At 38.2% G+C, this 27,184-nt stretch overlaps 1 protein-coding gene across 3 annotated transcripts; it reads right to left on the bottom strand.

The window, feature by feature from the left end:
* Window positions 1-310: 310 nt before the first annotated feature.
* Window positions 311-26,452, bottom strand: gsg1l (gsg1-like). Of its 3 annotated transcripts, XM_067478106.1 has the most exons (5): window positions 25,810-26,451; window positions 17,059-17,106; window positions 8,035-8,187; window positions 5,740-5,851; window positions 311-4,033 (listed from the first exon to the last, which is right to left on the bottom strand). In XM_067478106.1, the coding sequence occupies exons 1-5, from the start codon at window positions 26,096-26,098 to the stop codon at window positions 3,673-3,675; spliced, it is 963 nt and encodes a 320-aa protein (XP_067334207.1). In that variant the 5' UTR covers window positions 26,099-26,451; the 3' UTR covers window positions 311-3,672. The 3 variants fall into 3 exon arrangements, with proteins under 3 accessions (XP_067334207.1, XP_067334208.1, XP_067334209.1); XM_067478107.1 differs by lacking the exon at window positions 17,059-17,106 and having other exon boundaries at window positions 25,810-26,452; XM_067478108.1 differs by lacking the exon at window positions 8,035-8,187 and having other exon boundaries at window positions 25,810-26,450.
* Window positions 26,453-27,184: the final 732 nt, after the last annotated feature.

The following is a 27,184-nucleotide window of genomic DNA, read 5'->3' as shown; positions in this document are numbered from 1 at the left end:
GGAACCTCAGCACAGCGGCCAGTTATTCAGCTCTGCTCTTCTTGTAACCCAGTGAAGCTCTGATGCTTGTATGACACCCAAAAATTAAATAAAACAAAATTGAATTAAATAATGTTAGTTGTTCTTTCATGACTAAGTTATAGATAAGCTACCTGATAAAAATAACTCAGCTAATTTGATGACATTATATCTGTAGGAGTATGAAGGAAATGAGGGTGGTTTATCACGTGGAGGACACTTGAGTGGATCTTCATCAGTCACTTTTTGACGTGCTGAAGAAGTCGATAAAAATAATACAAGAAACAGGAAGTGTAATACATAGATAAATATATGTAATTAAATACATTCAAACACAATAATTAGTTTTCCATTTTTCACCAGTATGTTTACATCAGCATACAGAGGATTCATGACCCATCACAAACCATCAGTTTACAGCCAGGCAGAATAAGAATTTGAAAAGCTCTTTGCTAAAATTGCAACTCCCAGCCAATTTAATCCCTGCTGTTTTACAATCCACTTGGCCCCTACATAACACACAAAGCATAGCACAAGCGTATTGGAGAAAGTGTAGTGGCCTTGGCAGCAGCTGGTGTTCTGTCCACCTTGTTTGTCTGACTCATCATGGGATACGCCAGTACCTGATTCTGAACATCGCAAAAACGGATCCCAGACATGTCTCATCAGTATGGAGGCAGAATGGACACTAGATTATTAATGAGGGCATTGGTTTGTTTTTGTAAATGCATGACACAATTCAGTAACATGACATGATATGTTAAAACCAAAAAACTATAACAACCAGGGTAAACTAAGCCTTACATATGATTTTTCGTTATATGAAATATATTTGCAACTTAGCTGCCATATCCATATCACCTACATCATTAAGTCTGACATCTTACTCATGGCAGGGGGTTTATTACATTTTCCCTAATCAGTCAGAAGTGAATGACATATTCATCCTGACAAACTCACTTTAACCTATCAAAAATCTGTAGTAGTGTTATACAATAGGCCAGTGATTAGCTGCCTTCTGCAATGGCTTTTTTTTTTTTACTTTAGCTGTGGCCCTTTGGTCTGCTCTTTTTACTTAGAACCACAATTTATTTCCATATCCCCATGAGACATATATACACTGCAGCCATGCAGTTCATTTCCATTGAGGTCAAAGGTGAAAGACTCCCTCAGCAGGCAGAAGGTCAGTGACTCTGCAAGGACACTGCAATAGTGGAGCATATAAACCTTCTGGGATGACTGACCTTTTGGCCTCTGGGTGATGGGGCTGTCGGTCATGCGGTTCCACCTACATGCAACCTGTCAGTGAGAATGTAAAACTCGCAGTTCTGCCAACAAACACAAGTATCACAATAGTGGCATGTTTCATGAGGTATTTCATATGGGTAAGAGTAAAATCCTTGTAAATTGTTGTCTTTGTGCTATAACAGCTGCATGGGGTGATTGTTTGCCCAAAACTTTTCCATGTGAAAAGACAGTTGCCCCCTGCTTCTTTACATGCTGTCTAAGCTGTCAGTGGGCTTCTCTGAAACTACTTGTTGGATGATCGAGTGACACCAAAAACCTCCCCAGTGACACATTTTCATTGTAGGTTTGGTAGAAACATTTTGTAGCTTTCTAAAGCTTGACAATATAACATTCACACTCATTTCCCTCTTTGATTCTTCAGCTGTGCAGATGTAAGAAAGTAAGCACAACACTTCTTTTTTGGCACTTTGCATTGTGAACAATGATTGCAGCTGGGGTCATGGGAATATGACAGTCGCAGAGACTGACAACATGGTGCATCATTATTTTTGTTAGGTTTCACAATGGAGGATGCTCACCTGGACTTCTTTCTAAAAGAAATATAAGTGGCTTTGCCCAAATATTGCAATCTGTCAATCTGCCAAAAACGGAAAAGCCATCATGCACATTACACTGCTACAATGAAGAGAAATATTTGTTGCACTAAGGAAATATTTCTCTTGATTGTGATCTATGTTGATTTGACTACAATATTCTCTAAAGCAATTCTAAACATATTAAGATTAAAGCGTTACAACCTTGACTGTATGGGAGTGCTATTGGATGACTTTCACTGTTACATGATGTTCACACATAGGATAAAAGCCCCACCAAGTAACAGTAGGTCATTCATAGACATGAAAAGCCAACTTTGCCATTCTCTTTGTCCCACAGAGTGAGATAGATTCAACAGTGAAACACTTAGCAAGGCTTAGCTTTATGCAGATATCCTCTGATGAGGCTCAGCTACAGATAGAGGTGCATATTGATTTCAGGGAAGAAGTTTGAATTTACATGAAATAATTCTAAACCAAATAGAGAAAACACTGATTACCACAGTCTTGCGGTTTACTGACGATTTATGACATGCCAATAACATGTTACCTAATGTAAGACAAGAATAGATCAACTTCTAAAAAACAAATCTGAAACGTTGCTGGCCTGTCTTGTGGCAGTGGATATGTAACACAAACCCAGAAGGATGAATTCACCAGAGCCTACTGTAGATACTGACAAATACTTTGGGGTGAAAAAAGTCCGAATAGAACTACCACCACTTTTTACATTTATTGTCATAAATAGGGCATCTCTGGAGATGCCGTCATAAATTTGAAAAGTCCAGGAATGTGTTTAATTTTTTTCAGAAAGACCAAATATTTTACCAAAAGTAACGAACAGCCCATTCCCAAGGTGTCAAAAATGGAAAAATGTTTTTTCTTTTGGTGCTGCTTATTGAAGTTAGGTGCCTCTTTGCATTGGTGTGACACACACGGGGGTTGTCAGCCAAATACAATACCAAATACAAATACAAATATAACAAATACAAGTATATAAAGCATATATAGTTTATAAAGTCCTCATGGGACTTTATAAACTATGTCTCCTTGTCAGTTGGACCGAGATATTTACTTTAGATTAAGTTTTTAGCAAGGCTCCCCTTTCTAATTAAACAGAGAACGTGAAAAGGTACCTCACGTGTCAGCAGGTGATGCCAGTGACTTTGACAAAGTATCAGTATGTGTCACCCTATGTGGATTGATGTTGAGTCAACCCAAAGGTTAAACATATATTGTACGTTTAAAGTACATAATGGCAGTGACTAGTAAAGCCAAATCAAAGCTTTAAAACCTTGGCATAATGTTCTTTTTTTACTGGAGTTTATGATTGGAAAATTGAATCATGTTTAGATTTGGCTACTTATTGTAGTTAAAAGTAATGAAACTGCGTCTCTTTGTATCAGAAACGTCTTCAGCAGCGCTAAATTTGCATAAAACAAAACACAGGGAAAAAATATTTGCACATTGTTTTAGCAAAGGCTTTGTCAGTTTTAAAAGAATAAATCAATTCTTCTTTGTAGAAATGAAAAGCTTTTAACCCTTCCACTTGTGGCCATAATGTTAAAATACTACACATAGCACCTTGTAATATGCTGACGAATACATAACTTCCATCCACAAACTCAAACATCCCAACGTGAAAGGTCTCAGTTTATCACACTTTATAGAACACATCCATCTATCATCAATCAATATCTAGTCTGTTATTTTTCAAAATAAAAATAAGGGCGGCTGTGCTTTCAGGTTTGTGTCGGGGTTCAGACCTAAATGAGTCCACCTCATCATCTCATCACACCTCATTCCACATGACTCAGCATTGCTCTTCCCCTAGTGAGTCTGTGTTCTCCCCCATGTCTACAGAGGCTGATGTGCCTCTCATCTTTCCCCTCCCTGGACCAGGACCTGGACCCGGTCCCGGACCTGGGCCTCCTACAAGGAGTCCACCTCTGGCTGTGCTATGGCCAGGATAGACATCCACGGTGCTGGAAATGGACTGAAGGGAGCGGTCCTGGAAATAATGGAAAGCCTCCTGGTCGAGATAGTTCTGCTCCTCACGCAGACCCTGCTCGAACAGCTTACGTTTGTGTCTGAACTCGATCACTGTCTTAGTGTAGGAGTTGAGGGTTGTGACGGAGGCAGCCATGCAGCATGTGAAGGAACCCCAGGCCATACTGGTTAGAGAGACACATAGTGTGGAAGAAAGGGTGAGATTTTTTTTAATTATTAGAACAGTTGTGATTATGTTACTGCATATTACAGGTTTCTATATTCATGGTTCTGACTGAGTCTGAGTCCATATCGTGGTGCCAAAGTGGTAGCTTATAACAAGAGATACTGTGCCCCTTCCTCATCCCCATCATCACAATCAGACTTGAAGTTTACTGTATTTCACAAATGATACTGTTGGTAAAAAGTTGCTTTTGGAACAGAAGATGGGTGAGTTAGGGGAGCGGCACTGATGCAGAGGGCAGCAGTGAGGATGACAACAACAGTGAATTAAACGGTTTGATTTCAGAACCCAAGTCTGATGTGACTGCTGAACTGCTGGCCAAGGCTCAGTGAGGGGATGATAGACATGCTTGGGCAGGACGAGGAGGAGTTTGGTGTGTTTGGCAGATTCCAAGATGAATTTAAAATCAGATATTTGTATGATTTATTCAGATTGTAAATGGAATGCTTTTTTATGCTTAAATTTTACTTTGCACAGTATGCAGGTTATGAAGTTACTATGATACACTACATATTAGCTCTTTTGTATACTTGTTGCTGAATATCAGTGCAAAAAAAAATTTAAATTCACATTTAGAGGAAGACAGTTAATAACTAACAGTCATGGTTCCTGAATCCACTTATAAGTAAAAAAGAAACAGCCTTCTTTCATCGAAACAAGTTTAATTATTAAAGCTTCCTTAAATTATTATTATTATTATTATTATTATTATTATTATTATTATTATTATTATTATTATTATTATTATTATATATTATTATAATTATTAATTATTATTATTATTAAAGCTTGTCCTGGGAAAGGACACGATCCTTTCTCATTCATCTAGGAGAAAGGTCAAAGGTCAGTTTGTTACTTTGGGATAATCAGAAATCTTTCTCTGTGGCCTTGTGTGTGCCATAACTATGTGAGGAATTCCTGGTTTTTAATTTTTTTTTTTCTACTGATCCTATTTTCATATGTCTCAGCCAGCTTGCAGAGTGAATGGAACATGAGAGCCCATAAGCCATCCGACATCCACAGAACAGAGCACAGTCACACTTATTGGCCCTTTGCTGCAGTGGAGGCTGATTATTCCTGCAGACTTTATTCCATTTTAATGACGCTGAAACACTCCCTTGTGGTGTTAAATGAGAGACCTTTATTTGGATGACTGACAGCTGCAGTTTGACTCTTTCGAGCAGAGAGCAGGGATCATCAAGAAGGTCAAGGGTCTCATCTGGTTAATTATTCCAGAAACAACAACCCTGTTGCTAACAAAAGAAAACGTTTTCAATTGAGTAAATGTAAACATGATGTGCACATGTTTGTTCACCTGTCTATTTGTCTGCGTGTGTTTCAGACAGCAATGACCTGAGCTTGCTGACACACTGGACAATTATGAATTCTGTTATTTAAAAAAGAAGTGAAACTATTTTCCTTAATTTCTTATGGCTGTAGCACACCTTCAGACAGCACATTCAATTCTCTCATCTATAATGATTATACCACACAATGCCAATGAATAAAATAACAAAGAAACTATGCAAATACAAATGTAAGTAAATGTAAGTACTGAGCTGTGTGTTATGTATATTATAAAATCCAGGACAGTCTGACAGTCTGCTGTTAGGTTAGGTAGGAATGTGTGTGTATGTGTGGACTGACCAGAAGGACCAGCCGTAATCCCAGCTGTGAGGTCTCCAGTCTTCAGGACCCAGACTGACTGTGATCTGGAACACCTGAGTGTACATCATGTGAGCCACCATACCCAGAAGACCTGCAAGAAAGAAACACGCACACACACACACAGACACACACACACACAGCTCAGTAATGCTGATTACGACACATGGCTCTGACCCATCACACACTTCCATATGATATATACACAACAACACAGCACTGTCTGCTGTAGATTGTGGGGCTGTGATGTATCACGTCTGTATTAATGTCACATTGGTTCATTGACATTGTGACTTTTTGATTTAGTGAATGTTTTTGAGCGATGATATTCCTCTCTCAGATGGATTGGATTGTATAACGGCTAATTATGATAATGACTTGAGTTCTGGTTTATTATTGACAGTATGTTGAGCTGTAACTCAGATGTGAAGTGATTTATTAATGTTTGTTTATAATTATTATGGTGGCCAATATTATTGTGCTAAGGTTTAGTGTTGGTATAGAAGAAGAAGAAAGCATACAGATGGCTCAACTATTCTCAGATTCTTAGTGGAATAAAGTCTGTCCTGTAGCTGGCACTAGAGGACAGTTCATGCAGTACCAGCGTCTTCTCGTGTGTCCTCATTATCAAAATTTGATGGCATTCATTAAATTTGAATAGTTATTGTGTGAAGGTTTTTTTTTAACTATTTCTTTTGATGTAGATTTCAACATCTGGATTATCCACTGAGGAACATGAATACACACAGTTAGTTTTAGACCTGAAATTTCAAAGTTTATCGTAACTAATGAATCTCTCTTCTAAGACATAAACTGTTCATAACAATTTCTACAGTGGAAAAGGAGACACCATGTCAGAAAACAAGTACAGTTAGCAAGAGATACAAAATGATTAGGCCCAATTTTGCTGGTAGGGCTAAAGAAAAGTTCAGGTGATTATTCTTTCATTAGGGAGAGAGAATGTCCAAGAAAAATTTAATGATTTATCCTATAAGGAATTTATCCTGTAGTTTTTCTTTTATATTTTCAGTCTAGAGTAATGGTGACCAACCAAACAACATTGGCTTTAGGTATCGCAATTAGTCTATGTGATGATGCTACATTTAGCTAAATTGGCGCTGAACCCAAATAAAATTTGGAAATTTGTTGGAAACGTTATCAGCTTTGCATGTCTTTCATCATAAACCTTACTAATGAACAACATCTGTGATTTCATTTGTATAGAGGCATTTTCAGAATCTCAAAAGAAACATCTCAGTTTGACTTACAGTCTGTACCTCCTGATTCTGTACAACTTCAGCCTTAATCTCAGCATAATTACACTGTGTATGTGTGTGTGTGTGTGTGCGTGTGTGTGTGTGTGTATGTGTGTGTGTGTGTGGTGTGTCTGTGTGTGTGTCTGTGTCTGTGTGTGCACCCATGTATTACTCACATTGTAGGGATTCATCTTGGTTTAAATATAAACACATACAGGTTATAAATAGTTCTCCATATAAGCATATTCTGTAGGAGAGTGGGTTCTTCAAACTGTTTGCACTTTACTGTATTTTACAATTTGGGCCTAAATCCAATTTCTCCAAAAAAGGCTGGAGACAGCATGTTCACATGAAACAAATTTTAATAATGTCAATAAATGTTTTCATGATGAAGGATATTCGTCAGCTTTACACGTCACTTTACCTGTCGCTATGGGAGAGGCAAAGTTTCACTTTTGCAGGAACCATCATGTCAAGACCTGTAAAATGTGCCTCAAATGGTAACAATGTTCTGCTGGAAATCCTTAAAAAGCCCTTAGAAGGAAGCATGCAGTGTGCAGCATGGTGGCTAGAGAGCCAGCTTCTTGTGTAAGAGGTTTAACATGAGTTGAGAGAAAAGTCCCTGGCACCTGGCACAGCAGAGGCTTCCAGAGGATAACCTCTGACCCTGCATGGCCTCACATAAATCTGCATCAGTCTCTCTGTAGTCCTCGTTTAATTCTCAGTGTGGAAGTGCATCAGAGCAATATGTTATCTGTTAGTGTAGTAAGGTAGTTTCTACTGTTAACAGTGCCGATCAATTTTCTTATCAATGAATATTTACCATTATTTAGCCAGGTGGGATCTCATTGAGATTATGTATTGTCTATTACAAGGATTTACAGAGATTTACAAAATCACCTATATGTGCAGAAGTTACTGACAAGAACCAGAAAACCGATTTTTTTCACCTACTTCCAAAGTGCATGGAGAGGAGAAATATTTTTAAAAGGTTCGGTGTACGTATAGTTCTCCATCTTACCAGACAGCACGGTGAAGACGGCAGCAAAGGCATTCAGTTTGAGTCCGTCAATGACGTTACTGGAGTGGAAAAGCTCGAGACACATAAGGCTGAAGCCCACCACCAGCAACAGGATGTAGAGTACCTCTGATACTACAGATAACCACAACACACCTGCAAGCACAACAAACACACAACTCAGCTATACAGAGATGCACATACTGTAGTAGAGCACTGATGTGCACATTTGCAGGTCTTTCCAGTGTGGTGGAGGAGTCTAAAATCAAACACAAGCTCTGTCTCCTCTGTTAGAGACACTTACCTTCGGATCACTTGACTGTTCACTAAATATAAACTCAAATATTGATTTTCCAGTCAGTGTAGAAATCCCAGAGCCTTTGAAACAGTGTGCATGTAGCTTTATGCAAATACTTATCATTTTAAATGTATAAATCTTACTTTTTAGGTTTTCCAAAGATGGAATGGGAGAATATGTTTAAAGCACTACTGTATTGCCAAATTTGCCCCTTAATAAGATTGAAACTGCTGCCTCTGACACACAAACATTTTAAATATAGCTTCACACATCTATTAGTCCTCAGCCTCTAAGCCTTTTTTCTAAAGACATTATTGGAGTTAACTAAAAAGGGTTATGAATGAAATAGCAGAAAGATGTTACATACTATCACACTGTACTGTAAAAACTACTTTAGTACAAGCCTAATTCATCATAGCTGTATCTAACTGTCAAGTTAATTTTATGCGTTTCTCGCTGAAAGATATGTCAGCTGAAAACTTAAATATAGTCACTCAGTAAGGAAGTTTTCAACAAAAGCCTTTGAAGCAAAAATATGCTCAGATGTGTAATAGGACTCAAACAATCTAATGTTTTCATGGGTTTTACACAGCAAAGTATAGACATTTTGCTTTCAAATGCCTTGTTCATGTCTTGTTTATAATTGTTTGTACTTATTATTAAAACCAATAATAATTATTTGACATGTGACGTGACATTTTGCTCTCAGCTATACAGTTATTATCGTCACAGCGCAGACACTTGTGGGATACTGCTAATCTTATTGTGACTATATTTTGCCTTTAATTCTGGGTCACTCTCTTAGACATGCACATTGATGCAAAGTGACTCTGGAAGGTCAGGGCTTTCACTTGCCAAACATCTGAAAGCTTCCCCACTCTGCACACTCAGGAGAGAGGAACCAATTAGAATAAAGAGATGAAATGTATGTGAGAGTATCTTTACACACAGAACAGATTCAGAAGGCAGTTAGTTTGGATTGAAGGAGCTCTTTTACCATGCACACATTAGAGAAGACACAATAATTTAGGAAGAAATTAGTTCATCTGCAGCTCAACAGTGTTTTATAAAAAGTCATTATAAAATGATATGTGGTGCTAAGATTCTGCATCTAAACAAAAAACAATACTTCCTCAACGCCACAGTTTGAGTTGTGGAACATAAAATATCAAAAAAGAAAACAACAAAACGTGGCAAATGTCCCAGTGCATCAGTGGTTTTTCTTTTACTTTTCCTCATCACCTGAATAGGAGGTGAAGTCATGTCAGAAGGTCCTGCTTTGTGTAAATGATTTTGAATGATTCATAATTCCAAAGACGGACTCTAAGAGGAACTCATCAAGTAATTTAACCTATTTAATGAATTCAAATGCTGCTTTTAGTGCCTTTTTTATTTCGTTTGCATGCCGCAGTACAAATTCATGGTTTTACAGAATGGGAATTCTGACGCTGATCAGGTTATATCATTATATAATATTAGCAAATGATAAAGGTTTTCTGTCTTTTCTTTTTCAAAGTTTTCTTTCTTGACTGAAAGTGATTAGGACATGATTTTTGACAATTCTACATCTCAGCAGAACCACTAGACACATGGAATTGCTCGGGCCTATTTTATTTATTATTTTCTTCAATTTATTCAATCAAATTATGCAAAACTCATCAGCTATCAGCTGCTAATATTATGCAGATGAAACCCACATTTGCCTTGCTCTTGCACTAATCATTGCAATTATAGGTTTATCTACAGTACCTACTATTATAATTAATTTTAAAATTGGTTGTAATGTTTCCATCTGCAGCTTAATAATTTAGTTGTTAATGCTTTAATTCATTATGCAAAGAACTTTGAACTGCTTTTGCATGTGAAATGTGCTCTGGCAAAATGTCAACATTGGTCCTGTTATGTGCAACGGATGAGAACATTACATTCACTGCTTGTTGAATTTTTTTGTCCTCCAGGCACAAACTGAGGGTGGGAACATTTGATTGTCCTTCTGTTTATTCTGTCGTCATTCATTTATCCTGTGTTCGATTACCCAAGAACTCCTGATGAAACTTTGATGAGTGTTTGGAGGATGATGATACATCTCTCTGCAGCAGGCACGATATGTCACTCGGAACTGAGAACCAGGTGAAATATTTGATTCTGATCAGCCTTCGGGGGAAAGGGAGGGTGCATTTGATTTCTCCACCTGCTTGTTGGACACACATTTATTGTTGGCTCTTTACTATGCTGGAGGTGCCTACTGGTCATACAGAGCAAAGCGAGACATTATGCAAGAAGGTGAACAGGTTTTACAGTTCTACTGTACTTCTACATGCTCTGGAAATGAAACATTTTTGGAGACGAGAGAAATTATCATTCTGTAACTGAAGCTGCCCCTGGGATCTGCTCTCACTACCAGAACTCTCATTTCTTTTCCCCCCACAGCTTTCCACATGTATAATTTCTGAAAGGCAGAAGCTCCTCTGGACTCTGTGAGGCTCCCAACTCAGAGTTAAACAGGATTATCTGCTTTTCTGTGCTCTGTCTGGGATGTAGATGAGGTGGAAATTTGAACTGCAGTCCGACTTATCAATTTGAACACCAAATTGACTATGGAGGAGCTCCAGGATCCCCGAACAGACAATATGACACCTAATTTTTTTCCCACACTTCTCTTTAAAACAAAAGGGGCGTTATTTCTATAATTTCTATAAATAATTTTACATAAGACATCAATAGTAATAACAGAATTTACTAGGAGAATTTAAAGCGAAGAAAAGATGCAAAGTGTAAATGCAACTTCACCAGTTCCAGTTTTTCTATTTTTCACAACTAAAGGATCTGAATCCCACAGATCAGCAAACAATTCAATCCAACAGGAATTGTGCACATTGATTCTGAAATAAGCAACAAAATGAGCAACAGTCTGGATCATAAGAGTCATTGTCTTGACAAATGGCCTTAAGATATTAATTAGCTACAATTCCAATACCAGAGAAAACTGCACATGGCAGGAGCTAAATTTGTAAAGTATAGCATAAATGAATCTGTTCATTTTTGCCAGAAATTGATACAGCACAACCATGAATAACACATAGTGGATTGTACTAAAAACTAAGGAAACAGTGTTTTACAGCGGAGCTACTGTATATCCAGTGTAAATTTAGATACAACATGTAAACAGACCACTTTATGAAAACAGATGGGAGGGTTGAGAATGCAATGATGAATTTGGAACAGACAAAATTATAACAGATGTCTGTTGATTATTCAAAACAGCAAAAGTGAAGAAAGTTAAGCATCAAAAAAACAACACAAAGAAAAGCAAGAGAGAAGAAAGAAGGGTGAGGATGAGCATAAAACCCGTGGGGCATCAGTGATAAAAGCAGCAATAACCACTTTTACAATGTCCATGTTTAAATTGAATGTAACACCTGCTTCAATCAGGCCATCTGAAGGATAAAACTGTAAACCTGGAGTCTCCACAACTGAAACCTTCAGAACCACAGCAGTTTGCCAGGAGAAAATCTTTGGTGAGTTTGAATTTTCAGTTCATTTAATACATCACTATTGGTGTTAAGAGCACTGATGTGTTGAATTTATTAATAAAAATTACAAACATATAATACTCATTTACATTGAGTGGGTTAGCACACAGGTGTTAACAGCTGTCTATTTTTTTCCAGTCTTACCTTTTGTTATACTAAGGAAATGTAATTTCTGTAAAATCTTTTTCTAAGTTTAATTTTAGGCCCCTGTGAGGCATGACATCGTTTGCCACTGTTATTTCACACATCAGATTTTTCATGAATGTGCAGCATTGCAATGATACACAAGTATAATTTTTCTGGTTCCCTGTTGGCTGCAGTTTAATTTCTAACTAGTCAATTCAAATTCAAGGAGTATAAAATGCCTGTAAGGCAATAGACAATATTGACCAAAATAATTCCCCTTTCAGTCTCATTGAATATGTATCACTAGACTGAAACTTCATTAAACTCAAGACAGTAAATAAAACATGTTTTGAGGGACTCAGCCAGCAGGACTGATAACAGGAAGGAAGCAGCTCATCAGACCGAGTCTCATCTCAAATGGATTTAATTACATCTTTAATTACTCTGCGTGCGTGTGTGTTTATTCATAAGTGTGTCAGTGGTGCGTGAGGTTGACAGTTTTCCCTTTTTGACACCATGTTTCAAAGTTCTGCAAAACAATCAGATTTGGTAAGATTTAGATCCACCAGAAAACCAACTAAAAAACTATTGATTAGATGCAACTATTTATTTATGTAAAATAAATAATAAACAGTCTTTGATATAAATTTGTAAACAAGTAAAATAATTTATCCAAAATTCAAAAACTTCAAAAACTATTTTCTTTGGGCTGACTAGTGACTTTTGTAAAAGCACATGTATAGGAACTATGTAGAGAAGTTCAATAATGAAGTGCTATTTATGCTGGACTTCAAACTGGACTTTTATTATTATTGGACATTTTATTTGCAGTTTGCAGAGTTAAATAGCTAAAGTCTGACTTTATTCTCTTTTAATGAACAAGCAGAAGACACTAAACATTGATTAGCTTTTGTGGTTCAAGGAACATTTAACATTTAAAATAGGTGCATCCTTAACTTTACAGGACCACTTTCGTTAGACTTACAACAGTAAACAGCTGGATTAATGTTGAATGCTCATGGATAAAAAACCATTACTTTTCACACTGTAATTGAACTTTATTTTATGTGTGAGAACTCATCCATCCACCTGAACCTCCTGGCTTCTTGCACTCTGTATGATACAGATGTGGGTGTTTAAAGTGTCACATTTTTCACTGCAGTATGTTTGCTGTGCTCTGCCGGTTGCATTGCAGGCTCATGAAATCCAACGTGTACTTCTCCTTTCTGCCAGCATCGCAAAGTCACTGCCTCCTTATCACTTGTGGTACAGTAGCCTACTTTACATTGTTGTTTCTGGAGTGCAGAACTGTGTGAATTGTTTGACCACATTTCTTATTAAAACTTTCTTTCTTTACTTTAGTTTCTAATTAGTAATAACTGGCGTCTAGGTGAGTGAAAGCTGAGCCCCACCTGCAGACGTTATACTCTCATCACACATCGTGCTGTGCCACAAATGACAAGTAGTCCTTGTAAAAGTGACCAGTTGCTGTGACAGAGAGGGACACTTTCAATGCCTACATCTGTACATCACTTTTCTCCTTTGTTTGTGTCATAATTATTACATTATCATAATTATTACAGTAGCTGATAGATACTGCCGAACTTACTTAAATTACTGGATGGAATAACCTGCGAATGAACATGTCTTTTCTGTGTGCTTGCTGGATGTGTAACGTGTTAACATGTCTGCCAATTCAACTTTATAAAGTGGTAGGCTAATTTGTCATTTGTGTGTTTACAGCTTGTACTGATGTCCCCAAATGTCCCCAAAACATAAATTCATGGAGATTTAGGACAGATTTTTTGGCAAAATACTAAATTAATTATTAACAGTATCAGTATTTACCAGAATCCCAGTGTAGAGGAAAAGTTGAGATAAAGTGACAAAGTTTAAAGCCATAAGATAAATAGCATATGGTAATTTGGTTGGTGGCTAAACATGCATGTCTCAGGTGTATCTGCTTCTACAGGAGGACTTTGCACTAATTATGCAATATTTTACAAATCCTGGCACCGACCTTCATTTTCTGAGCGTTTTCTTGTAAACAAATTAGACTTTTTTGTTTCAGTTTTCATTAAGGACAGACTTGGATCTGACCAAGGAGCAGCTGTGTGTTATAAAACACAGCAGTGAGCATATTGGCTGCAAAGGAAGGCAGATTAACATATTGTATCCTTGTGTGCAAAGCAAGGTCGCCCTGCTCAATATATCATATCATCCACCACTGCTCTGTGCAACACTTCTGCTCTTCATCCAGATGGCATTAACAGATGAAACCATCAGAGAAACTTCATTATTAACTACCTGCTCTGCATGAAACAGTGAATTAGAAGCTACGCCCACATGCACCAAAATATTCCCTTTCTTCTTGATGCTCAAAAATTCCCTTTATACCTTCCAGGATATAAATACAATGTACTGTTAGAAACAAGCTTCTGCTCTTGTTTGCTGTTAGGAGTAATCCTGATAATGTACCTGCAATATTTGTCATTAATTAGCATAGTGATAATTTTAATGCAAATATTATGCCTAAGGGACCAAATTTAATAAGTGTTATGTACATCATACAGGTAGTTCTATTCTTGGTGTGTAGATGCCGAGAAGCAAATGTAATGGAGGCCAAAGAAATAAGTATAAAACTGATAAATAATTATTAGACAATTAAGGAAGATTGATACAATATGAACTTTCTTTATTGACTTTACTGTGTCAACAATGTCTCCCAAGAGAAAATAAATTAAAGTAGGATTTGAAGTAAGAAAAACTTGTGTCTCACTGTTACGGTAAAACTTTTTCGGTTGCATTATAAATGAAAACATACAGTAAATTTTCTTTTGACAGTATTCAGAAATTAGTTTATGTGATGTGGATGTGAGGATGAAGTATACTCCTCTTTTTTTAGGCTACAGGTTCATCTAACTGTCTTAAATAAAAACTGACAACACGGTGGAAAAGAACTAGGTTTTATATCAATTACTAAATGCTACTTTCCTAGTGGCCTGGTGGCACAGTGGTAGAGCATTGGATTAGAATTATTTGAACCCACAGCCTTCTAGGCCACCTTCTAATCTACACAGTGCATTCAAGTCCCTGACTAAATCAGGAGATTGCTAACCCAGTTAGCAACACTGCTTCACAAAAACAATAATTGTTAGCAGCATCACCGGAGCTGAACAGAAAACTGTCTGTGGTGAAGATTGAGATATTCTAACTAAGAGAGGATGATTTTAATTAGTTTTATCTTTACAGCACTGGAAAGGCCCTCGCTTGTTATGTTTAGTTACTGTTGTAAACTTTTGGAAAAGTGAGAATCAGTCTGCTTTTCCAAGAAAGGGCGTTTTTAGCTTTCATTTAATAACCTTTAAGCCAAAAGAGAGTTTCATTGTTGGAAGAGTTGATTATTCTTATCAGTACTTGCTGTTTGGCAATATGTGTTAGCACAGAAAGATTTTTTTAACATACAGTAAAAATAGCTATTTCCTATGTTTGGGTCAGTTAAACACTACTCCATAATTTTAGATTGTGTTCCCAATGTGAGCAGAAGAGACAAAAGGAGTTTTTTGGCAATAAAGGCAACAACTGTCAAGATCAGAGAGCATTTTTTGGTGTTCACAGAGAAAATTGATTCCAAGTGTTCAAACATGACTGAGGTTCTTATTAAGGAACTCATGAAGCTGCACGTTGACATTACGAAGTTCAAAGCTACGAAAGTGGATAAAATATGAGAGGTACAGGAAACATACGAGTGTGAGACTTAAACCTGAGGGCACTGTATGCAATACCCACTTTCAGAGCTTGATAGCTAATGATGCAACCGCATGTTGTCTGCAGGCAGTGGACTGACAACAATATAAAAATTACAACAATCCTGAATATTTTAAATATTTCCTCTGCTTCCACCTGTTGCTGGGTAGTGTTAAAACTGCACTAATGTACATCCATCACCAGCCAGGAGATGAGCTGCATATAATGCCCTGCTGTCAGTGGCAAAACCTAAAACTAAACTAAATGTGAAGTCAGAGGCAGCTAAGAACAATACGTACCACTCGATGCACTCTCATAAATTGGTATGACATGAGGTAAAACAAATACCAAAAAAAAAAACACCACAGACAGCAAATCTTTATTTACCTCATGTTTTCTGAACTGAAGGGTGCATGTTTATAATTGGTTTTAATATTTGGTTTGCGTCTATCAGGGAGAAAACACACGTTCTTCAAAATGCACAGCAGTGATACGTGGAGATTCAAGAGATGAAGATAGTCGAGAACTGTGAACTGTGCCAAGGACCAGTGTTAAATTGGTATCAGTTCATTAGCAGAAGCGTGCTGCCCATTTTGAGTTTGCCTAGAATTAAATGAACTTTTTTCAGATTCAGCAAATTATCTATTTCCTGTCCAACTATTTTGGTTGTGTTTTTTTTTTTTTTAAAAAAGTAGGGCGGCTGTAGCTCAGTTGATAAAGGCAGTTGTCCATGGACCACAGGGTCAGTGGTTCGATGCCCAGCCCTGGCTATATGTCGAAGAGTCTCTGGGCAAGACACTGAACCCCTAACAGCCCATTCTCCTCCAGTGCCGGTCCAAGCCCAGTAGAATTTGGGGAGGGTTGTGTTAGGAAGGGAATCCGGCGTAAAAAAAAAAAAAACTGTGCCAAATCAACATGCAGACACTGATCTGCTGTGGCAACCCTGAATTTACGGCATAAACCAAGAGGACAAAAAAAAAATTATAAAAAAACATGTGGAGAAGCTAAGGTTCTCTACATGGAGAGGTTAAAGTTATTGAAACTCTAAGCTTCTGTCTCTACAGGAATGTTACATTTTAACATCCTTGCATTGTTTGGCAAGGTGATGAGTACACCTCAAGTCAAGGTCAGTCAGGCTGAATAACGGTAAAATGCTGTAGGTAATGAAGAACTTATAGCAAATAGTGAAGTTAAGGGAAAAGATGTGTATATATACACAGCTATTTAGTTTTTCCATCATTTTCTCCAGACTGGATGAACAGGTGGGGAGCAGCAGGGAGTGGCAGGGAGTGGTGACGATGCCTAATGACCATCATTACTCACCCCTCTCCGACGCCGGGGCCAGATCAATGAAGCTCCGACACTTCTCACCTGAGAGAGAAGAGAGGGGGGAGTGGGAAATGAAGGGGTAGGCGGGTGAGGGAGTGATTTAAAGCGGTAAAGAGGTGGAGAGAGGGGGAGAATTCAAGGTGAAATAAGCTGGGAATGAAGCAGAGAGATGGAATGAGAAAAAAAGGGGAAAATAGAGTGTATGGAAGGTATAAGGGTAATAAAAAGATGGAGAATGCAGAAGTGAAGTGAGAAAAAGATGAAAATTAATGCACCAAGTGGAGAAAAAAAGAATAAAACAGCGTTAGTGTTGCTGTGTTAACCTGATCTAAAAATACATCCTAATAAAGAGTCGAGCCAACAGTGACTCCTGAATGTCAGATGTTTTATCATCATCAACACTTTTGTAGCTAATGCCAGGATGGAATTTGTTGGTTTACTCCATGTTATTTATGTCTACATAATTTGGTGAATCACAATGAAAAGTAAATAAAAAATACAGCTACTAAAGAATAACAACATCCACCCTCCATCACAAGACCCACGATGTTTGAATCAAGAACAGTCGTAGAACAAGTGTGTTTTTACTGAATGTTGAGTAGATGAAGAGCCGTAAGCATTTAACCAACCATCAATACATACAAGTGATCACTCAGATTACTCATTATTCATTATCCATGTAAACATTCAAATAGTTTTTCATCTAACTAACAAAAATTCACCCTTATTTGTCAGTTGATTAACACACTAACCCACTAAGCTAACTGCTTCAGGTCTACAGTGCTTCCTGAACTGAAAGTATGTGTCAGACTTTATTTTTCCCTGTATTTTAGCCTTTTCCTAACTTTCTTGTCATTTCAGAGCTTAGCTCTCCCACCTGTTTCACTACCATAATTTCGACAGGCCCACCTGCACACCTGTTTATCATCACCTCTCTAGCTCCCTTGGAGATGCCCCATTAGTATCTCAGTTGTAAACTTCCAGCGTTTCCTACTCATTTAGTTTGCCTGCCAGTTCTTGGCCTCTTGGTTTTGGACTTTGCTTTTTTTGCCTGCTTCCCCTTTGCTTCGTCCTCCTGCTGACTTTGCTCCAATATCAATGTCATCCACATCTGTAGATACAGAGGTTACTCTGATATGAGTAGGTTAAAAGGCTGACTGCTGTGGCCAAAGGTCATTACTATCCTCTGTTGCAGCTACATAAAATCTGGCAGGATGATGCACTGAGGTGATCATGTAGAAGGGTGGAGATCATATTCAAAATGTGAGTATCAGACAGCAAAAAGTCTGAGCAGCTGGCACAGAGATGCTGCATCTAGAGTGTAGCACCCTGATGGCCTATGTCTCCTCTGAGTGACTCCGTGAAGCTTATAGTGATTTTTGTATATAGTTGCTTGTCTCCTTTCAGGGTCTGGGTCTCTGTTCAGTGTATCATCAGTATCTGTCTGATCTTGGCTTATTACATTTACAGTATTTCTCCAACGTTCAGGCTGCAGAGAGTTAATCAGAGCTTGGTGGGACCCCGCAAGTCACAGATCAGCAGCCACGACATGAGCTATAACTCAGTCTCTGCAGTGTTACAGGCAGCAGGCAGGCCCATCCATTCTCAGTCTGAGCACCAACACCTTCACACCACCATGCACACTGAACCCCAACCCACACACTCCACAACCACAGATGAAGGAACCTGAGCTAAAACTTGAGTCTACAAAGAAAACTACAATGAAATACACCAGATATGGTCGCTTCTGTTCACCTGACAATATGAAACATGCATTTTTGAATATTCAACACAGTATGTATGTAACAAACTTTAAACACACTCTTCCCCTTTTGAGTCACTGACTCTCCTAGTACCATTTTGGGACCAATGTCACAAGCACGTATTAGTAGAACTATAGTAAGTTATATGCCAGAAAACTGACAAAACAAATATTTATAAGTGATCAACACCAGATAATGATCAAAATAAAATAATTTAAAAGTTTAATTATTTATTTTACAAAAAACTTAGCTTTGTCTTTGTTTTTAATTTATTGTTTATTTATTATTTCTTGTTTTTTATTTATTTTAATTTAGCGTTCCAGTGTTAGGCATCAGTCATTTTCCGGGGGATGGACTTCTGTACAACTTCAGTTCATTCAGGCAATATATTTTATTTCTCTATTATATTTAATAGATAAAAAATGTTTTGTCATTGACTCTATTGACTAGAAATCATAGCGATGTAGCAGTATAGCAACTCCTATCCAATACTGCAAAGAAAATACAATTGTTGGAATTGCTCAGTCAATTGTGTTTTAACCCAGCAGAATATTTTTCCTGCATGTTTCTTGCATGAACGCTTTTTAACAGATGATGCATTCACAGATGGCTAATCCTTTTAAAAAAGTGGAAGTGCCACATGGTGTAACTTACTGTATCTAATTAGCACAGTTAAAGAGATGTAATTTATGGAAATATCTTGTTCAGTGCTTTTCTTAGTATATTTTGTTCCTCTGTGATTTCAGTTTAATGCACATAACTATTTTGACTTAATGCCAATGTTTGGTCCTAATTTTATGTAAATGGCTTCACTGGATGTACTGTATGTTTGACAAAATGAAAATGTTGATGTGTTGAATATTTTACCCACTGTGAAGATCCAACACACTTAAAACACAAGTCCACTTCTGTCCCTCTCCAATGGACAAATGAGAACATGAATGATGACTATACTATACAGGACACTGTGTGTACTACCCAACCTGCAATTTGTGTTTGAAACAGTATCGGTCTGTTTCCATCAGCTCATCAACTTTGGTGTCTCCAGATAAAAACATCATCTTAAATCTGCTCTTACAAAGCCACTTACATGGTGCCAAAGCAAAGTGAAGGACGCCGTGGCAAACGATTAATGAAACACACCATCTGTCATGTCACACATGCCCTTTGGTTTCCTTCAGTGAGTTTCTCTCCTCTGGAGATCATTTGACCCTCTCACAGTCCCGCTCAGCTGTCCATCATCCCCTTATCAACCTGCCACTATAAACAGAGGCTTTCAGCACCAGATTTTCACATTGTCTATGGTGTCTGGCTGCCGGTTTGTTATCCACTTGTTTATGCCTTGCTTCTCTGCTTATTCTCCTGTTTTTTTATTTCACCTGTCTGCCAGGTGCAAACTATAATCCCAGTGTGACTATCACCATAGTGCAATGTTTCCAAGTCATCGTGCATTTGAGTTTTCCTTACTGTCCTTGCTTACCCCTAAACTAAAACAAGAATTAAATGATAATAACTTCAGCTACAAGTTGGTCTGTTGCTCACCTGCTATAAATGTAGTATACGTTCTGACAAAATACTGCAGAAATTCACAATTAAGGTAGTTATAATTCATCTTTTCCAAGGTTAAACTTGAGGGACGTGCGAAGAGCCGGTGGGAAAAACAGTCAGATGTGTTGAAGACTTGCTGAGATGCAGTGAAAATGTGCCACAGCCAAAAGGTGAGTAGCACAGCATCTGATTAGGACATGAATTTAAAATGTAATTAAAGTGTGAGCCGGCTTGTCTGTGACCTGACGACAAGACTAACTAACAGCACAATCAGTATTCCTACACTTTCCTGCAGCACACAGGAGATGATGCTGTTCTAAAATGTCAATTGACCAAAAAATCCCAGTTATCACACTCCCAGTCTATTGGGTTATAATAAAAATTAAAAAAAGGCTTCAGGTGATTTCACATGTCTTTTCTTGTGTTTTTCAGTCTTAAACTCTCACTTTCACACCAGTCATTCATTACTCCCTCTCCTTGCAGTCAGCAGCTCTGCATTCTGTTTAATCGGTAATCCAGTGTCATTTGAGGCTAATTTCAGCTGTAATGAGAATGAATGGTTTTGTGAAATAACAGCTAACGTACCATTACTTCTACCGTTGGGTCCCTGTCTGCATTATCCAGCCACACCTGAGTGCACGCATTTAAGCCTGATTTCCACAATCCACACTTATTTAAATTGATGTAGTTGCACCCGAAGACACCTCAATTCACTTCCATCTGCTTCACCGAAAACAGCAATGACGAAGTGCAACTTTTCCAAATGTATCACATGAGCAAGTTTTTATGCTACAGCCGACCACAAAACACACACGCATGGCTTTGACTATTTATAGTGCCTATATCATTAACTTATCGAGGATTAAGTTTAGCACAATCACATTTTTTTGATTTTAGGTACTAGTGTGACCAAGCTGTTAACCAGTGACCCTGTCTAACTATATCCATGTTGAACTGGCTCCTATCAGTGAAGGCTGAAATCTGTCCAGTTTGCGGCATGTAAATTAACAAGTTGACCTCATTATCCTGTCATCAGCCACTATATAACTTATAAATCTGTAAGTTTTCTGTCACTGAGACCTCAGTCCTCATCTGCAAAAACCAGTTAATACTTATACAGGAGGAAGAAAACGAGGTACCAAAGAACAGCAAATACTGCAGTCACACCAAACTAAATGTAAGACTGCCTTTCAAACAAATGCATAGAAATAAAAATGGCTGCTGAAAGGGGCAAATAGAAACACGGAAGTGTATATAAAAATTCAATTTTGATGTTAAACCTTGTGCAAACCAAAGTCTCTTCCTGGAGCAAGTGTTCTCATTACTGCTGTTAAAACAGTATCGAGCTGAGCTGCTTATGAGCCTCTTTGCAAGTCGTGCCAGATTGTAGTGATGTAATGAAGTGAGTAAGCCTCACTCAAGTGATCATTACAGCAAGATAGTGTTTTTTAATTTAACCTGTAATTGCCTTGGTGGCCTCATCTCACTCTATCCCTATAGATGTGACAGCAGCGAGATGAATGATAATATACAGCAATCACCCACAGCATTAAATCCACCAGGCAGTTTTAATGTTGTGGTAGACAGGGATCAGCACCCACAGCTGCAGACCAGTCGAAGAGCCTACTCTGAGATCACCAGCTGGTATCAATGTTGTGGCTGACCGGCGTAAAGAATTTGCAGCGGTAAAATCACATTCAAACTCACAATCATAAAAAACAAGGGTTAAAACCTTTAGTGAAGTCAGGGCCTGCACACAAATAAGCAGACTTTTCAGCAGGTCTGACTTATGTTGTTTAATCATATTTTTGAATTCTTCGAGAGGAATGGGTTTAAAACAAATTTCACAGCACTCAGACACTGAAGAGCAGCACAGTGAGACTGATGAATAGAAGCAGTAAAGTTGTACGACATCAATCTGCCTGACCAGGCTTCACTGACACTGGCACACTTCTGTTTGCACTGAGGGAAGATGCAGATACTGAAGAAAAGATTTGTTAATCTTCTCTATAACCTGCTTCTGATGGTGGCATTGATTAATCATGTGGGCCTTGAATTTTATATTTAATTTGTAAATATAAAGGCTTTCCCCCTATTTCCAGTAGTAGTAAGTGACATGGTGTTTCAAGTAAGGCAAAGATAGTGGAAGTAGCAGTTATATTTCCAAAGAATATTTCATATTTGTGTTTCCCCATATGCACCCAAAATATAGAATACTTCTCCAAAACGGACCTTGGTAAAAAGCAAACTAAGAAATTATTCATGTGTAGAGTTTGCGTATTTTTTTAGACGAAAATATTCCTCTTATCAGGCTTCAGCAGGAAAAAAATCTGTTTTAATATTTAGCAGCAGTAATGGTCTGCAGCAGCCATGTAGAATTTTGTTTAGTTTACAACAGTTAGTTTTTAAGGATTTGGAGAATTACTTTGTCAGATTTTATAGAGTGCATCTATCTGGAAGCAAATATATTGTATGCATCCATAATTAGATTAACAAACAGGCTTAGTGGGCACATTCCCAGGAGCTGGAGAGACAGGGGAGCCCCTGGGTATGTATGTAACTAGTAATAATTCTTCTATTAAAGTTGTAGGGCTCAGTTAAATGACAGAACCTTATCACAATGGCACAAAAGCAACATAAAAGGCACAAAACAGCTACACAGAAATACTAAACGACTACACCAAAAATGAAATTTACCATAACTTGATACAAAATGACTACAAACAACAATCATGTTTGACATTGGGGGTTGGGGGGGGGGGGTCCATTCTCACTGTTCCATAAAATGTCAGCATGTTGTTTTCTGTCACAACAGACACAACTGTAACTTATATGTTGCAAACCAAGGCTCAAGTGTTTGTGTGAACTTTGAAAGCTACTCCAGGGATTGAACCCCAAACCTTTTAGTAGGGGTGCTGAAATCCACATTTTAAAAGAACGGTAAAAACATTTAAACTGTTTTTGAGTATTTCTCATAGATACAAGTTGAGTTACATCTCTGAATCCCTAATTATATTTTAGTAAACATGTAAATGATGCCCAGAATATGTGGGCTGGCAACATTTTGTTCAAAGCAGGAAGGCAAACATAATGTTATCATTAGCAATTATATTTTTATACATTTTAAGTTGATTGATTTTTCAGTATTTAAAAGCCACACATTTCTTCCTGTCGTTAGAGAAGCTAAAAACATGATCATAAAACTATAAAAGATGTTTTATTGAAGGCAGATTTGACCTCATATCATTACTGATAATTATCATGGACCAGAGACAATAAGACTCAAGTTGTGATATTTTTATAGCCTCAAACGTAAAAGTTCAAAATTTAATTCAGCTCTGCAATATGTTTTCTCTTTATTTTATTAGCTATTTGTGTGTTTATCTTATGTATTTTATTACTGCATACTGTAACTGCCTTGATCAAAGGTAGGGAAGAATAAGAGTAAAATAAATAAAGATGGACTATGCTTGTTTTATATTCAAATAAAAATTTTAATGGATTACTGAGCCTGAAAGTAAATCCAGTTATACAATTGTTCACTTATCCATCAATAACAATGTTAATTAGTCACATCTCAGTGTTTGTGTCACCTCCTCAGGATCTGCTTTCTTCACTGTCCTCCTTAGTGGAAGTGGAAGAGGTAGAACAAGGAGGGATTTTTTTGTTCTATTAAGACAATAACGATAATAGAGACAGACGTTGAAGAGAGGGGTGATTGAATGAGAGGAAGGGAGTCACACTGTAAAATCTTAATTAACATAACTCTCTGCTCAGTGACGTATGTGATGTCAAAACCCTCTTTATCCTGCAAAGCCAGACATACCAAACTGTAATATAAATACACTGAAGAATACTTCACTGCTTGTTTGGCTCAAAGGCCAGGATCAATCACATTAAGAGGACTGATCTGACAGGTAATTCAGACATTGTTTTTACTTTTAAAATGTCTTGTTTTTTCACCACAAGAGTATGAAGCTCAGCAAGAAACTGGCACCGTGCAAATGTCATTAAACTGAGCCAAAATGTGACTTTCATGACATTATTGACAGATACAGGAATAGAAATTATGTAATAAATACAATTTATAGTTTGCATATCAACAAAAATAATAATAACGACAAAAAATTTACTTAATACAAAATGTATTATATGTATATGCATACTGTATAAAGTGATCGAGCCAATCACATTTGTTTTCCTGAGGGTCTTGTTTCAATTAAGTGAGGCTGAAAAAGGCTAACAAGCCTCCATTGCTGCAGCCGTATCTCATTCGCCAACCCACATAATAACGCTGCAAGGCTTTTAGATTTTACACACATGAAATATGACACAGGAGACTCTTTAGAACCTTAGCAATGTTAATGGGATGGGCACCATGCCAATAAAAGAGACTGTCCTTCACCGAGGCAGCTGGAGGCAGATAAAGATCATAGACTCCAGACAAGATGGTCAACTTTATTTTCTCTGGAAGTTAACTTTGTCTGGATGTTGGTCTCGTTAAACTGTCTCTCTGTCTGACTAGACTAATGGCAACTTTAACAATGTATATATTGGTATATTGGTACCTCTAGTGGCAATAGTAATTTTTACAGGAGCAAATCCTGTGGGTTCGCTTTGATATGGGTGACCGCTGCTCATTTCCCCATGCCCATTTCATTCTCTTATCTGTGCTGTAACCATGACAACGAAGGTAAACAATCTTTTCTAAAACCTTAGCAAGTTGTTTTTAGTGACCAAACCTACAGTAGCCAAACAGTTCCATTGACTTACAATACTTTTTGGAGTAACTAACTTTAACCGTAACGAGCACTTAACTAATCCTAAATTTACCTTAACTTTACCCTCATCACGGATAAATTCAGTTTGGGACTCAGCATCTGAAGAACATGCAGGTGAATTACTTTTGGGCCCCCCTTTGTATCAAAAACAAATGCACCCCCACAGTGTAGGTTCTCATCTTTTTTTCAAGGTAAAACTGAAACTTTGGGTCTTTTTAAATACCAACATCAACAGGAGGAACTTTTCATGAAGTGACATTACTTTTCAATCAGCTAATGTAATAACTGAATCAGCTTTTCAGCACAAGGAAGAAGCTAGATTCCACCTCTGGACTTTTCCTTTATTTCTATGCATTTAACATGTTTGTGTCAGTGTTCAGGTCCGTGACACTCTAAAACTAATCATATATGGGCAAACAATTTGGTTAAAGTCTGTTTTCCCTAAATACATTTTTCTGTGTGAGCAAAAATACTGTGATTACTCAATATGCTTTATTAATTTTAGTAGAGCAAATTCAGAAATCGAAATCAAACTATATTTTGGGGGCAGGTTGACTCAACTGAACTATAATATCAGATGATACTGTTTGCTCTGCGCCTTTCTACACGGGAGCAGCGCTGAACTCTTGTCACCTCAGGACGGATGTGCCCACCTGCCTCGTGGATGTTCTCCTCGCAGGAGTACCAGATGCCGGTGTGGAAGCGGCGGAAGAGGAAGCGGTCATCCCCGGTCTCCCAGCTGTAGTGCACCTTGTTCTGGTCCGTCTCGTTTACGCCGTAGTCGATGCAGTTGTGGCGCCGCTGTTTGCTGCAATTGGGCTTTGGGACGCGCTGGGTGCCCTCGCACCAGTACGTGGTGACGAAGGCAGTTGTGGAAAAGAACAGGGCCACCAGGTTCAGACCCACCGACAGCAACGCGCGACATTTCCGCGTCGTTTTCATGATTTCAGTGCGAGCGGTCCCTTCCCCGCATGCAGCAAGAAAGTTCGTCCAAGAAGGTGAAATACAGGAGGGCGGTCACAGGAGGATAGGCATGGCGCGACAAAGACGCACAGAGGAATTACGCGCGTCTCTGTGCGTCTTTTCTCCTTTTAGTGACAGTTTGTCCTCGGAGAAGTGAGAGTTGGAAACTGGAAATTACAAATGGCGTTTTCCATCTACTTCAGCATCTCTGACATCTTCCAGCCTCAGTGAGAAAAGACAGAGACCTGTGTCACTGTCACAGAGCGGGACGCTCACTGAAGAAACGCTCTCTCTCTCTCCCTCTCTCGCTCTGTCTCTCTCTCCCTCTCCCTGGACTCCTTGTGCGTCATCACTTGACCAGACTGCTCTTATGAAAAAAAAAAGACAATCAGGGAGTTTAATCCTTTTCCGAAGAGAGACATCCGGCGTGAACATGCGTTATAAAAATAATACCCCTATAATTGTACTATCTACAAGTGCAGTAAACAGTAAATCTAAATCATATCCACATTTTTAATGGCCATCCTTTGTCTTTATAGCAACAAACGCACAAAAGGTATTTGATAGGTCTTTCGAAGGATCAGAGAACTTGTCACAGATGTTCTGTGAGTCTTCCGTCTGTAATTCCAGACTGGCTCGGCCATGCTGAGATCAGGCTCAGTGGGGAACGTAGCATCTGCTGCAGGACTCCTTTATCCTGTTGTCTCTGAAGATTGTTCTGTATGACTCTTGTTGTGCTTTATGTATCTTGTTTTATTAGTATCAAATATAATTCAACAATCTACCTCTGCTAAGACAATACCACGATGCAGTCTTTGTCATCAAATATGTCAGTTGGCATGGCAAAGTTTGCAGCTCTCAGGGAAACCCCTGTACACCACAGGGGCATAACTGTTTTTTTTTTTTTTTACAGGTGTTAGATGGAAAGTCAATATGTAGAAACTGGTCATCCCTCTTCGGTCAGTTAGTGGAGAGCTCACATCTACGGCCATGAAAATCACCAGCGACAAGGCCAAGCCACCCACTGCAACGATCCATCACCTCTCGTTTTATGGCTCCCTCCTC

The sequence above is a fragment of the Channa argus genome, chromosome 15 (genome assembly GCF_033026475.1).
Source record: "Channa argus isolate prfri chromosome 15, Channa argus male v1.0, whole genome shotgun sequence".
Taxonomy (NCBI): domain Eukaryota; kingdom Metazoa; phylum Chordata; class Actinopteri; order Anabantiformes; family Channidae; genus Channa; species Channa argus.
The sequence above is the reverse complement of the archived record's forward strand: the minus strand, read 5'-3'. Positions and strand labels throughout refer to the sequence as shown.

Excerpts from the sequence above, each read along its gene's own strand:
- gsg1l (XM_067478106.1), bottom strand. The coding sequence starts at position 26,098 with ATGAAAACGACGCGGAAATGTCGCGCGTTGCTGTCGGTGGGTCTGAAC. Across the intron at positions 17,107-25,809 it reads GGAGAACATCCACGAGGCAG|GTGAGAAGTGTCGGAGCTTC; the intron begins GTGGGCACATCC and ends CTTCTCTCTCAG. Across the intron at positions 4,034-5,739 it reads GATTACGGCTGGTCCTTCTG|TATGGCCTGGGGTTCCTTCA; the intron begins GTCAGTCCACAC and ends CTCTCTAACCAG.